Source organism: Pararge aegeria, chromosome 4, assembly GCF_905163445.1.
Source record: "Pararge aegeria chromosome 4, ilParAegt1.1, whole genome shotgun sequence".
NCBI lineage: Eukaryota > Metazoa > Arthropoda > Insecta > Lepidoptera > Nymphalidae > Pararge > Pararge aegeria.
Window position 1 is genome coordinate 16,548,072 of NC_053183.1, and position 14,825 is coordinate 16,562,896.

General features: G+C 36.4%; 1 protein-coding gene across 1 annotated transcript in view; it reads right to left on the reverse strand.

The window, feature by feature from the left end:
* Positions 1–3,072: 3,072 nt before the first annotated feature.
* Positions 3,073–14,825, reverse strand: part of LOC120637551 — a 36,822-nt gene continuing 25,069 nt past the window's right edge. Inside the window, exons 12-20 of the mRNA XM_039909376.1 lie at positions 13,876–14,087; positions 12,533–12,599; positions 10,158–10,228; positions 10,017–10,056; positions 9,356–9,399; positions 8,294–8,312; positions 5,048–5,197; positions 3,593–3,697; positions 3,073–3,143 (exon numbers count right to left, since the gene is read on the reverse strand). Coding sequence (XP_039765310.1) covers positions 3,105–3,143; positions 3,593–3,697; positions 5,048–5,197; positions 8,294–8,312; positions 9,356–9,399; positions 10,017–10,056; positions 10,158–10,228; positions 12,533–12,599; positions 13,876–14,087 — 747 coding nt within the window. The 3' untranslated portion in view covers positions 3,073–3,104. The remainder of the gene's footprint in view (positions 3,144–3,592; positions 3,698–5,047; positions 5,198–8,293; positions 8,313–9,355; positions 9,400–10,016; positions 10,057–10,157; positions 10,229–12,532; positions 12,600–13,875; positions 14,088–14,825) is intronic.

Below are 14,825 nucleotides of genomic sequence, written 5' to 3' on the forward strand. Positions count from 1 at the left end.
TTGCAACACAAACATAATTTTCTAGACCTTCCCCCACTCACCCATAATATTTTGTATTTAGCTTTCCTACTCATAATACCGACCGCTGAACGATAAATACCGGTGTACGGATACACCCGATTGGGTTTTTGAATAAAAAAATCTTTATTCATGTAGGCCTATCACAGGCATTTATGAAGCGTTCATACATGTATGTTTACATAATTGTAAGGTGATGGTGATAACTTCATTCGCCAACTAAAACCTAACACTACGAGTGTTCTACGCCCCCTGGTCTAAGAAGAGCCTACAACAAATTTAGCCGAGTATTTTTTTGTTATCACCATCTCACAGTAAATTAATATTAAGCTATGAAGTTAAAGGAATTCACACCCAAGCTTTTTTGTTGTTCAAGTTATCGTTAACATTATAATAGGAAATATATAAATATACTAGCTGTTGCCCGCGACTTCGTCTGCGTTTGATTTTGTTTTTTAAGTATTCAGTATCGCTAAGCCTTAAATGAGTATAGTAGTATATATATAAAAATAACATGTGAGTTGTGACTGTCAATTAATCATAGACAAATAATTTACAATAAAATAAAATTGCGACTATAATTAAAGACCTAAGCTATCCTATCTCTTAAGTTGGACCAGACTGCTCACGGTGTGCCAATTTAATTTAAAATCGGTTAAGTAGTTTAGGAGTCCATCGCGGACAAACATCGTGACAGGAGATTTATATATATTAAGATTATGACAGATAACGACATTTAGGACAGGTATTTGAAACTGTTACCTAACGTTAAGTTAACAGTCCAGGTAATTATCACTAATGATAATAATGATCATTAATTGCTCAATGACATTGGTGCGGCGAGGAGGTTTGCAGCCAGACATATTAACCGCTAAACTGACGAGGCTAGATTTTAGATTGCTTTAAATTTTCAACAGTTTCTTTCCATTTCCATTTTAAGCCTCGACGCAAAAACGACGAGTGACATAAGTTGGATGTCTCTCTGTGTACAGGGTGGGTCACGGGAATAGGGCCAAAAGTAGGCAACAAAGACAACAAGTTTTCAACAAGATGGGGCACCACCTCACATTGCCACTGTTACAATGAACGTCTTACGCGAAATGTTTCCTGACCGCCTCGTATCACGTTTTGGGGATGTGCTGTGGCCTCCAAGGCCACCTGACTTGACGGTGTGTGACTTTTTCCTCTGGGGGTACCTCAAACCTCAAGTCACGAGTTTATGAATCAAAACCACGAACTTTGGACGAACTTAAGAATGCAATAAGAGAAAACATCGCATCAATTGATGAACCATTGTTGCAGCGCGTTCACGATAACTTCATGGATCGACTTGCTTCATGCTATGAACAAGATGGACACCATATGCGCGATGTAATTTTTAAAACTTGAAATTGTAGATATTTCTCAACCAAAAAATGTAAATAAAATTATTGTACTCCTAAAATATAAATTTTTATGCCTTTTTGTTATTGGCCCTATTCCCGTGACCCCCCCTGTATATGTGTATGTCTATGGCAGCGTATTTTCCGAACGGAAGAACCGATGTGCTATGTTCGATGAAACCGATCTAAGATGGCCGCCGCTACAAAAAAGGATGAAATATATTTTCACAAGTCCCTCAACATGGGTATCAAATGAAAGGGCTTGACAAGTAGAATAATGTTCACTATATATTAAGCTAAATAAAAAAAAATGCGAAAAGCAGAGAAAAGAGAACAGAGACAAAAAAAAAGAAAGAAAACTATTGTTATTTACATTACTTTAATTAACAAATAACTTTGACGCACTGCACTTATAATAAGTGTACTACTAATACGTATTTAGTCCAAAACATTTAGTATAAACAGGCAAAAAAAAAAAGCCAACTATAGTACCGACCTAAAACAGTCTTGGATGTCGGAGTAAAAAAGGAAGGAACACAATAATAAAAAAAAGTACACTATACTGAAATCGCGTCGGGGATTTTTTTATTTTGACACATTTTGTAGGTACGGAAGTGTAAAAGCATAACGAGACTATTAATATTGTATGTATACGTTAATTTTCACCTTGTTCTTTTATTATGTATGTCAAATTTTAATATGCTCTTATATGTAGAGCTTAGATAACGATACAAACAGTTAATTAATTACTCATGTAAATTAAGTTAAAATACATCACAAGGTTAATTTGATAAGTAGATGTATTTTCATCGAACTAAAAAGTAAGTTATTATAAAGTCATGTTTGGGCGTTGCAACCATATTATTTATTATAGGTACTCTTTTTTGATTATTTATTTGAAGATTTAACCGGTTTTTTTGTCTCGTGGATAGCTTGTCAATTTTATCAGTTTGCAGCATCGATTTAATATGTTACTGGTTCTAAGTAGTCATCATATTAGCCTATTACCGGCCCACTACAGGGCACGGGTCTCCACTTAAAATAAGAAGACTATAGATCGTAATCCATTCCGCTGGCCCAGTGCGGATTGGTGGACTACCTACTCACTCCTTTGAAATTATGCAGAACTCTCAGGCATGCAGGTTCCTTTACGATGTTTTCCTCCACCGTTGGAGAAAGTGACATTTTCAAACAAGTTTCACTTAGAAAACCTCGAGGTGCGTGCTGGGATTCGAACTCGGCCTCCCGAAAGTCACTCGGCTAGCACCACTTCATTTTCACACCAGGCAATTTTTACACATCTAAAATGCTTTTACAGTGCTAATCATTTGAAAGGTGTAGGTAATTTGCATACCCATCCACATTCTGTAATGAGATTCGTAAGTACTTATCGGCTAAGACTTTGTTAATAGTCGCTCTCTCGTTAAGTTGGTATGATCTGATGAAGATCTTCGAAGAGAACGGAACTCAATGATCAAAAGCGCCATCTATACTTATTCTTCAGAAGCACATCATCAATGCTACAGGTTCTTTGTTAACTTTCCACAGCTTGCTAACGTTGTTTCAGCAATACATAACAGATGGCACGCAAAAGTAATTCCCGAAGTAGTTCATCAAATCAACAATAGATGACGCTATAATTTAACAAGTAAAACTATTTAGGAATTTAAAATAAAATAACCATGTATATAAAAAAATACTCATTTATTTGTAACGTTCTCTTGAAAACGGCTGGTAATCTTCCTAATTAGAAATAAAATAATTACAAGTAGGTATGCATAATGTACAAAGGTGTTATATAATAATATTTTGTCCCTTATTAGTATGTTGGTTAAATTTTTGTAGCATTTGCTTGAGCTATCCTACGTCTCTTCAGTCTTAATATGGTGACAGTGGATGTAGGAATGTCTAAACTTATTGTACTACTACTAGTTACGCTACGCTAGCTACTTACTACTGGGCTCTTGTATTTGATACATAACTCCATACTATTGATTCAGGTGATGCTATTCAGTCCGAGTTAGGAACTCCTCATGTAAACAAGATAAGTACCCTCTCGATTTTGGGCTGGCTATCAGATCTACCACGAGTTCACAGGATCTAACAGATCATTGTGAAAGTCATCTTTTTTATTATTAGGTATAAGTACTTATAGAATTTGGGTAAGTACCTTTTCAGAAATGTACACTTACCGCATTATAAAACCACCACTTTCTAATCTGAGCGTCATCCATCGTTGGTATCAGCTCGTTTAGCTCTGGTGCCTCCTGCATTATCTGAATGTGGTCGAAGTTATCCTGGAAGTATACTAAATTTTAGAAATGTCATCATATTTATCACCGTCATCTGCAGCCTATTAACGCCTGTTTAAAGTCATAAAAAAAACAAAGTATCCAATGTGGAAGTTAACGTTAACCAACAACGCGATCTTTTGCTTACCGTCGGGGTCAGGAGAGTTGCATAACTGGAGCACGTGCTGAGGCATGATAGATATGGGCTCCTGCAACTTATTATGATGGCAAAAGTTCCCGATAAAAGAGGCGTTGGTCACACACAAAGTTTTAGCTTGGTAGCATGAGAGAGAATCGGGAATCACAAGTGCAGCAGTATAAATAGACAGGCATTTACGAAGCTGACTGATATATTTTAGAGATAGACATCTACTTCTGGACGAAAGTCTTTTGTACAGAGATCCAAAACCCACGGTCCGCCTTTTTTCAATGCCTTCCAGAGACAGTTTGCTCGCTTGATGTCATCCGTAGACCACGCTGCGTTTACCGGTGCGTGGTTTCTATTCCAGCACCTTAGGACTCCAACGCCCATCGGCATAGATATAACTCCGAAAAGTTTGAGCCCTACCCAGTATCTCCGATCTAGTTAGCTCGTTAATGGTGTGTATAGTCCAAAACTATGTCTTCTATGAGAAAGGGTGTCAAAAGGTAGAATTTATATATACCTACTAACAAATAAGGCTCGGAAACCGAAAAAAATTTCAAAGCGGTTCCGGTGAACCCCGGTGTTAAAGTCATTTCGATAAACATTTGGTTTCCTTTTTTTAACAGAGAAACCAATTCTTATGCAATTTCACTCAATCGATTAAAAAAAACCGGTTTTACAAACTTAAATTTCATTTCTTTCTGTGATTTGCGGCGCGCGCTGCTATGCGCAGCTACGAGTTGGTAATCTGGAGCGGCAAAAGTTTAGATGGTCATTAGTTATTCCATGCACACAATTTTTCTTAAATTGCTTACTTTTTCTTTGGAATTAGCCAAAAGTGTGGTCATATTATGGGCATCTCAGTGAGTTTTAGTCCTAACATTAAGCTTTTTCGATTTTAAAACCTCGATTTATAAGATCGCCACAAATCTATTTCAAAAGATGTATTATTTGTACCGTTTTAGTTCTTTACAGCGAAATAGAACTCGCACGCGCCACGAACTGGGCTAGGCATTTATCTAAGGGACTAAACTGGCATATATAAACCGATAAATTTAGGTTTATTGAACGTTATGAAATCCATCGCTCAATTAGAACGGTAAGCTATGGCAATTCTGTTCGTTCAATCATTTAACCGGTAAAACGCAGAACATGAAAATAAATCGGTTATTAACGAAAATTTAAAAAAATAATAATTTTTGGTCACATACCATTGCGTCCATCCAAGATACCTTCTTCTTCTTTTCCGATTGTACGTGGTTCCGATCTTCAGCAATTGTAGGTTTTAATTGTACGTTCATTTCAGGAACTGTATCTTGGCTCGCTCGTAATAGTTCTTTGATTGTATTTTTGAACATTGGCTGAGGATTAAAATAAATGAACGAATTTAGGATCGTTTCTCAACAGTACAGAAGATATCTTTCATAATTAAACATCGTGTGGTGACGGCGGATCAGTATACTGTTGTCACCATTCTTTATCTGACCATGGGTGTCGTACGAGGCGACTAAGGGATATAACGGAGCACGGACAGTAGCGTTCTCAGTGCTACTATGTATACCATCTAAAGCGATCACCGACCTGTCTGTTCATCGTGGTGATTATAGGGAGACAACTTATGACCGAATTACGTGGCACGAGTTGTACTTAGCTACTGAGATTTTTTTTACGCCCGTAATGTATTTTAAGTGCTGTTCTTATAAGCGGGAGGACCCGGGTTCAATCCCCGGAAAATTCTGAAATTATCAATTTGGAAATTGATAATTTTCTCTGTTCTGGTCTGGTGGGTGTTTCTTTTTAAACTTTGTGGTGTATTTGCTACTTCAGTCTTTTTTGTGACAATTGCTACTTTTACTTTAGTCAGTTATATCTACCACTATAATATTATTAATGTGAAAGTGTGGATGTTTGAATGTTTGTTACTTAATCAACCTAAAAAAGCTGAACAGATTTGTATAAAATTTGGCATGTAAAAGAACATAGGTGATCTTTTATCCCGTAGTAGTGCCCGAGGGAAAATTGAAAATTGTGTACGCGGTAAGCCGAATCAGACAGCATTAAATTTGGTATGCATGTCACCTATGCTATGGAAAAGGACAGCAAGCGAAGTTTCGGATTCAATTCTGTCCACGCAGACGAAGTCGCGGGCCAAAGCTAGTTATATTATAAATGTTCCTCAGGTCGCAGCTGAGAGCAAGCGCTATTTATTTCATGCGTTCATACCTAATGCACTGTATTAATAGTTCGTGCCTACACAAATAACTCATGAGTGATGCTCACAGACAGCCAAAATAAATAAAATAAATAAATAAATAAATATACTACAACAATACACACATCACCACCTAGCCCCAAAGTAAGCGTAGCTTGTGTTATGGGTACTAAGATAGCTGTTGAATATCTTTATGAATATAATACATATAAATACTTATAATATACAGATAAATACCCAGACACTGAAAAACAATCATGTTCATCACACAAACATTTTCCAGTTGTGGGAATCGAACCCACGGCCTTGGACTCAGAAAGCAGGGTCGCTGCCCACTGCGCCAATCGGCCGTCAAAATGTTTAAGAATAAGATGTACCTACTTGTAACAACTGAATTGAAAAATAATAGTAGATTTTTAAACAAGGAGGTAATGCAATGTCTTACGTTACGGGCACTAGGATTAATCACCAGCGTAACGAGGCATTATGGATCACCCGAGACGAAGTTAGCATTATCCTTGCGTTAAATCCTATACTTTTACACCTCGTGATTAATTAAAAACCCGTTTCAATGTTATAACAACATTTAGGAAATGGTTAATTTCAAAACACCATTATCATAACGTTTAGGAAATACATAAGTATACTCTTTGGTCTCTTTCCAGAGAAGAACTAAATTTATCGACATAGCTCAGCGAGTCGACAAGTGACAAATAGCTCGAAGAACCAATAGACGAATGCCCGCACCGGTAAACGCATTTGTCGGCCCCCAACTTGGTGGACAGAAAACATCAAACGAGTCGCTAGGAGCCGCTGCAAAAGCGGCCTAGGAACGTGGATTTTGGAACCATCTACAAAAGACAGTGTGCCCAGCCCTGTACGTCTATTGGTTGAAGTGACTATGATTATGACCGTACTCTTTGGCGAGTATCTCACTTTGATGAATGGGACAAGTGAGAAAGAAACATTCAAATTAAGGTAAAAAGTGATGTTTCTTCGAAGTGTATATATATATACGTCATCACACCATTGCCGGCCTATTATAGGTACACGAGTGTCCTCTCAGAAGGAGAAGGGCGTAGACCGTAGTCACTATTAGTTTTAAGGCCGCCTTTGCACTCAAGCACTTAGTACAATTACTGTTTTATTTGTGTTTTTCCTTTTGTGTTTTGTTGTTTAAAGTTTTTTTTCTATTAGATCTAGATATATTCCACCACGCTGGCCAAGGGTGGATTGGTAGACTTTGAGAACGTTACGGGAAACTCTCAGGCAAGTAGGTTTCCTTACGATGTTTTCCCGTACTGTTAAAGTAAGCTATATTTTAATTGATACCAAAATTTGTTTTTACTTAAAAACTATGTAGCTACGCATAAGTATTATGTGAGATTGTCGATAGTACAAGTTATAAGTATAGTTAAATTTATTTGAATAAGTGTGAATAATGTGCTTGCCTTCGAGAGCAGCACGTTTATAAAAGGTAAAAAAGTGTTACTTTTATTTTTGCGTAGGTGATAAGGTTAAGTTTAAGTTATTGTATTTTTATTTACTCATTGTATATGTTTACAAAGGTGTGTTAGCCTGAACAACAAAAAAATATTAGATTACGTTAGCAATAAGAACTTATTATATGTATTGTTTAACATTTGTTACATTTTATTGACAAAATAAAGAAACTTACAAACAAACAAAAAAAAATGAAGGCTTTATCTTAGTTTCTTTAATTTTTAAACATAATATACATATTAATTCCATTACCATTTAATCTTTCACGTAAATAAAATTGAAGAGGGAGAAGTTTACGCCAACTTATCAACAGACTGGATCGTTTTCAATTGGTCTGCGTCAAGTCTAAATTACGCTTATCTAAATAACTTTTCCGCCATCTCGGCAATCTCGGGTAGAATTTGATAGAAAAAATCTCCTTTCCCTAAAGCAATACGTTTTAATGGTTTAATGTAACTTCATCACTGGCTCATTTAGGAAATAGATAGGCACATATTATTATTTAGCTGTAGCCAGTGACTTTGCCTGCGTTTTTATCGTATTTTTTTAATAGCGCGGGAACCGTTTGTTGTACGGCATCAGTTTTTGCGTCTTCAGAATGCAACCTATTTTAAATTTCGATAAGATCATTTTAATTGTGTAGCTGTACATAGGTCACAATGAATCTTTTGAATCATCATCAGGTTAGATCACAGACAAGCGGTATTCTGACATTCGAATAGAAATAACTTTTAAGACTTACTTTAGGTGCATTTTCATTTCTGTAAGTAAAAGTAAATTATCTCAATAGATACCAACATTAAGCACTAAAACGTAGATCCATAGAAGAACCAGCGTTACCGATATAAGCTCAAAGAGTCGCGAAGCTAAAGTGGCAGTGCACGGATGACATCAAGCGTGTAGCAGGGAGCCGCTGGCATCCAATCAAAGGGACACAAACCCGGGTAATTGGAACTCTTTACAAAAGACCTATTTCAACCAGTGGAAGTCCCGGCGCATCGGTGAGCGCTGTTGTTCTACTGTTGGTCGCAGGTTCGATCTCCGCCAGGGGCAGTTTTGGAATACATAATTTCTGACTTTTCTCTTGACTTTTCTCGGCGGCTTGGACTATGGCTAGGTACCATTCTACCGAAAAGACGTACCACCAAGCGATTTAGCATTATTAGAGACTGCGATACTCCCGAACAAGTTAGCCCGTTAGCATCACACTTACTATAATACAAGGTGAGCATGAAGTGAAGGCCTAAATGTAGATAGATTAAAAAAAAATTGGTTGTCTGTAAAGTCGGCTTACTGACGATAGTTGTACGTGACAACGTCGTAAGAAAATACTGATGGAATGGTTGCATTTTTCAAAAGAAAATTTTAATTTTATTTGTTTGATAGATATTATCGTTGCTATAAACAATTGACACCACATTCACTTTTTACTGCACTTCATCCTTGCCGAAAACATGTAAATGTATTATTGTATAGAAGCTGTCCACGCGGACGCATCGCTCACTCAAGTAGGAGAGAGCCAGATGTCGAACGCGGAGGCCAACTGTGCCTCTTTGTCGCTCGTTCCGCGCTCTCGCTTGCCATTCAAGCCTTGAATGGAACGCCTCAGAGCGAGGTAACGCCGCATGCGTCATGTTTTTTTGTGCGTGTAGCCGGCTCCATCGAATTATAAGACGTTGTCACGTCAAAAAAATTGTCTCATTTCTATTTTTATTCGAAGCTCCATGTGCAAAGCTCAAGTGAGATTGTAGGATATTATCTAATATTTTAATCTGTAGGTACAGGTCTTATAAAGATTACTTACAAATACGAAGAAGATTCTTTTGCCGACGATTTTCCTGAGTTCCCCTATAAATTAAATATATCGGAATTAGAGATCATGTCTACATTCATGAAGGCAGATATGAACCAAGTTGCTTTTTACTCGTAAATTCCCTAATACCAGTCAAATGTATAATATTTTTGCTACTATATATAGATTACTAGCTGATGCCCGCGACTTCGTCTGCGTTTGTTTTTGTACTGAAATTTTTAAGTTGTGTATTCTTATAAAAAATCTATTCGCATAAACAATATATGAAAAGAACTGTCTGACCAGTCTCAGTTCCTCCTGTCACTTACAAAACATAGTAATCGTTATAGGACGAATCGAAATCGCATTGTTAGTTGATTTATATGCTAAAGGTTAACGAAGAACATTTCTATAATTTTTTTATATTGTGTAAAATAGCCAAACTTTTTTTATTCGGAATAAAAATTATATTACTTCTATTACCTCCAAGAATATGTTTCCCAATGCACAATAAGTGTCTTGTATGAATAAAATAACAGACGAACGGACGACATACAGATAAAAATGAAAAAACACGATTATCGAGTATAGTCTTCAATGTACACAATTCGACCAGTTACAGTTTATGTGTAAAGATGTTATTATGAAGTAGGTATTAACTGTAAAAACTTACAAAATAATTTTCATTTACAGTAGCGACGAACACTTTGACTCTGAAAATAAAGACCTTTATCTTATTACCCTCTATTCCTGGGGCTAATGAAGGAATTTCAAAAGAAAATAGCGTCAAAAGTGAATCGTAATTAAGTTTTACCCTTTGAGCGCGGGGATGTTCAACTTCTTTAATATCTTTAGAATTTCATTTTTCGCCTTTGCCTGTCTGTCCTGGGGACAACGGAATTATTGTGGAATAGTAATAATAGTAATAATAATCCTTAATCATTTAATAATGCTATGTTTTTCGTATATGTGCATTTATATATCGTAAATATATATAAATATTTATGATTGTATCTATATATATATATATATATAACTCATGAGTGATACGAGCTTATTTTATTTATTATATTAGTTATTTTAGTGTGTAAATTTATGTATTGTTTTATTGTAAATGCGATGTGTCAAGATGGCGTTAAACAAAGCAAAATTGTTAGATGCGTCCACAACTGCGTGAAAAACCGTACGTGGACCAATAGAATCCTACGACGTCGTTCATTGCGTTCCTTTTTTTTCCTATGCATAGACATAGGATAATAAACGAAATCGTTTAAGCTATAATGAGAATATCTCGAAGATTTATAATAAAACTAGACGATAAAGTACTAACCTTACTATAGTATATTAATAATATTTTCAAAACGAAACGTTTTGAAAATATTATTATTCAGAGTTTGTTCACGTTGAATTTAAATTAAACCTGCTTTATGGAAAATTCATGATTAAAACCTTTTTACACAGAAATAATAACGTTATTTTAAATTTAAAAATAGAAACCTTACATTCTATAGGTATATAAATATTGTTGGGTATAAAGGATTTTTCTCGTTTACTAAATAATCACATTTCAATATTAACGTGTCAGAAATAGAGAAAAACAAAAAAGTCTCTTACCAAATTTAATACAGCTGACTCTAATTTGAACCTTAAAAGTTTTAATTATTTGTTAAGTCAATTGTAAAATTACATTTAAACCATTATTAGATTTTGGATTCAAGCTTTACCTTGGCTTTTCGTATTTATCTTGCAACTGTGACGGTATTACCTTTAAAAATGATAAAAAAAAATAAGTATATGAAAAAAGTACTTATAAGTTTTTTTCATTTTGTTCAGTCATAATAGTGATAAATATACTAAATAAATATACTACGACAATACACACACATCGCCATCTAGCCCAAAGTAAGCGTAGCTTGTGTTATGGGTACTGAGATAGCTGATGAATATTTTTTTATGAATATAATACACATAAATACTTATAATATACAGATAAACACCCAGACACTGAAAAACATTCATGTTCATCACACCAACATTTTCCAGTTGTGGGAATCGAACCCACGGCCTTGGACTCAGAAAGCAGGGTCGCTGCCCACTGCGCCACTCGGCCGTCAAAGTGATGATTGAAGTATAGAACAACATTTTGACAAGAACGCTATGTCCATAATATATTTGAAAAAAAATTAGGCACGTTTTCTAATCATGCTTTTTGTCACATCCTTGCCAAAAGTAGGAATCATTTCGTCATTATCATCATCAACCCATTACAAGCCAACTACAGGGGTACGGGTCTCCTCCTACAATGAGAAGGGGTTTAGGCCGTAGTCCACCACGCTGGCCTAGTGCGGATTGGTGGACTCGCTGGCCTGGTACGGACTGTTTGAAAGTTATGCATTTCATGGTGCTACTTAATTCCCACTGCTGGGTAAAAACCTTCTTTTTCAGAGCTTCAATCCACCACGCTTTTAAGTAGCTAAAATATTAAGTCAATGTGCTACAATGTCAGTTGGCAAGATTATGTGGCGTATTGTAACTATTATTTATCGATAATATGTTTAAATATGGAACAGATTTTTTCACTGCTAGTGATAATGACCACGAGGAAAAATCTGTTCCATATTTAAACTCCAAACCGAAAGGTGCCATGTGGGGACAGCAGATCAGAATACAGTTGTCCATGACACTAAGGGAATGTAACGGAGAACTTGAAGCATCGTCCTCTGTGTTGCTACGACCATCTGCCCAGCGTAATAATCATGGGCAACCCTCCCGTTGGAAAAGGCATTTAGTCTAACAGTGTTAAAGGTTATTGATGAAGACATATCAATCCCGTAAACGACTTAAATCACTTTTGAATGAATGAAATTACTTTTATTGCACACCACAAAAATACATTTAAAAAAAGTACAACAAAACAACGTGTACAATCCTCCTTATCGCTTCATAGCGATTTCTTCCAGGCAACCAATGGCGATTAAAACAAATACAGGAAATAGGTAGGTGGTGCATATATACCCTTATCTATTGGCAGTGGCGTGCATAGAGGGTATCATCTGCATATCCTGTGCATACCCTCTATGCACGCCACTGTCTATTGCACAGTCTCAAACAGGTCAAAGTTCCTTGGTAAAATAAAGTGATAATAAAAAGAAATATAATATAAACACTCGACCGTACAAATAGTCTTACCATAATGTAATCCGAAGGGAATCGCCTGAAGCCTGAATACATTACCCGCTCATTAAGAGAATCGTATCTGCAGTACGGAAGCATATTAACATTTATTAATAATTGTATGAATTAAGTAATAACTATGTATAGAATGTCTAGTGCCTAATGAAGCAGGTTTCCTCTTGAATAGTAACTTCGAATTCAATCCAAATTGACAATAATACACTCTAGAGACTTATAATTATTATTATTTATTGAGAGATTTAAAAATTATTATTTTTTGAGGGTTCTAATACCCTGGTACTTTAAAACATAAAATGCCATAAAAAATATGGCATATTTATTTGTTTTAGTTTTTTCGGATATATCATTGCTAGTTAAGGGGAATGGAACTGACTTAGTTCTATACCAAGGTGCATGAAACACAACACAGTATTATTTTTGAGATTGAAAAAAAAAACCATTTCTTATAAAAAGGACCTCTTTCAATATTCAACTTTATTTTGTTTTTATTAATTGTTGTATCAAATGTAAGTGTGTAAGTGTATGGGAAGCGGTGATAGCGCAGTGGGTAGGAGCTTGACTTCAATTTAGGGGGGCCGAGTTCGAATCCCAGCACCTCTAACTTTTCTAAGTTATGTGCTTTTTAAGTAATTAAAAATATCGCTTGCTTCGACGGTGAAGGAAAACATCGTGAGGAAACCTCCATGACTGAAAGTTCTACATAACGATCTGAAGGGTATGTGGAGCCCACCATTCCGCACTGAGCCAGCGTGGTGGACGACGGCCTTAATCGCTTCTCATTATAGGAGAAGACCTGTGCCCTGTAGAGGACTGGTAATGGGTCGATATGATTATGATGATGAATTGTTGTATAATAGTGGCAACAGCAGTACAAATCCAGTAAACTTTTTAACTCTGTTTATCAGGGTTCATGAGATATAGCAAACTAACAGATAGATAGACGGACAGAGGGTCAATGATGGCTTAGTAAAAGGGATTTTTTTTTATGGTAGGTGGTATGAATTTTCACCAGCTTTAGTTTTTTGCTGCTTGTATCCAGTGACTCCCTGTAAGTCGAATAATATAAACATCATCATCATCACATGCACGGGGTTAAGGCTTTAGTCCACCATGCTGGCTCAGTAGAGATAGGTGGACTTCTCACGCCCTTCAGATCATTATGTAGAACTCTCATTCATGCAAGTTTCCTCACTACGTTTTCCTTCATCGTTGAAGCAATCGCACATAAATTTAAAGTTAGAGGTGTGTGCTGGGATCCGAACTCGGCCCCCCGAAAGTGAAGTCAATGCGCTATCACAACTTCATATTATAATCATTGGAAAAATACGCAAACTCACTTCAAACCCAAATTCTCAACATTCCCATAAACGCCAGCACCATTTTCCAACTCTCTATGTGGAAACTTCAGCGCTGACTTGAGCATACCCAGCGCTGGTCGCAGTAAGGTGTGACCTGGTTGGAGAGGTTCCGCTTCTGGCAAATGACTGGCTTGTGATGGCACCCCTACTATAGAAGATAACTCTCGGGGGTCGAACTGGTAAAACCTTCTCTGAAAATCATAACTCTTTATCATGCGGATTCTCGCAAAATTTTATGCATGGTGTCATACTTGTTCTTCTACCCATATCTGTACTCAATCTTATGAACAAATAAACGCAACAAAGAAGAATGTTATAAAAGAGGAAAGATTTGTTTGTTTTATCTCATGATTTGTTTTATCTGCGTGCGCGACTCTTAATAACCAGCCATACAAAAACGAATTAATTCCTTTGTAGTTCGCCGTAATAAGTGTATTCTTGACTCCACATATTATGAATATAATTGAGTGTGAGAGGGCGTAGTCGAAAGTAGGAGGAGTAGGAGTGAAAGTCGAAAGGTTTTCACGTGGAGACCATGAATTGGCTAGCAGAGTATAAGCTCCCTGGACTTGGTGGAGCGACGACTTCCAGAAAGAAGCAGCATCGATTAGAGGCTTAAGGCTGTAAGCTGTAGAAATAATTGTTGCTGTTTAAAAAGATCTATGTCCTGCACCACGTAAAATATACGATTCCGGCCAACTAAGTACAGAGACGAGCCCAGAAACAGAAGAAAAACTAAACATTTGTCCAGGTTTGGATGCATATTTCCTTATGATGATGAATGCGGGAGTACATAGTGTGTTTTGGAAGATCTGATCTCAGAAGCAGTACAGATTTAAAAGTCATAAAACAGGTCCCTGATTTTGGCAATGTACCTTCATAAATTGTTCTTTCAACAATTAAACCTGTAATAGGTAAAGTAACATCGG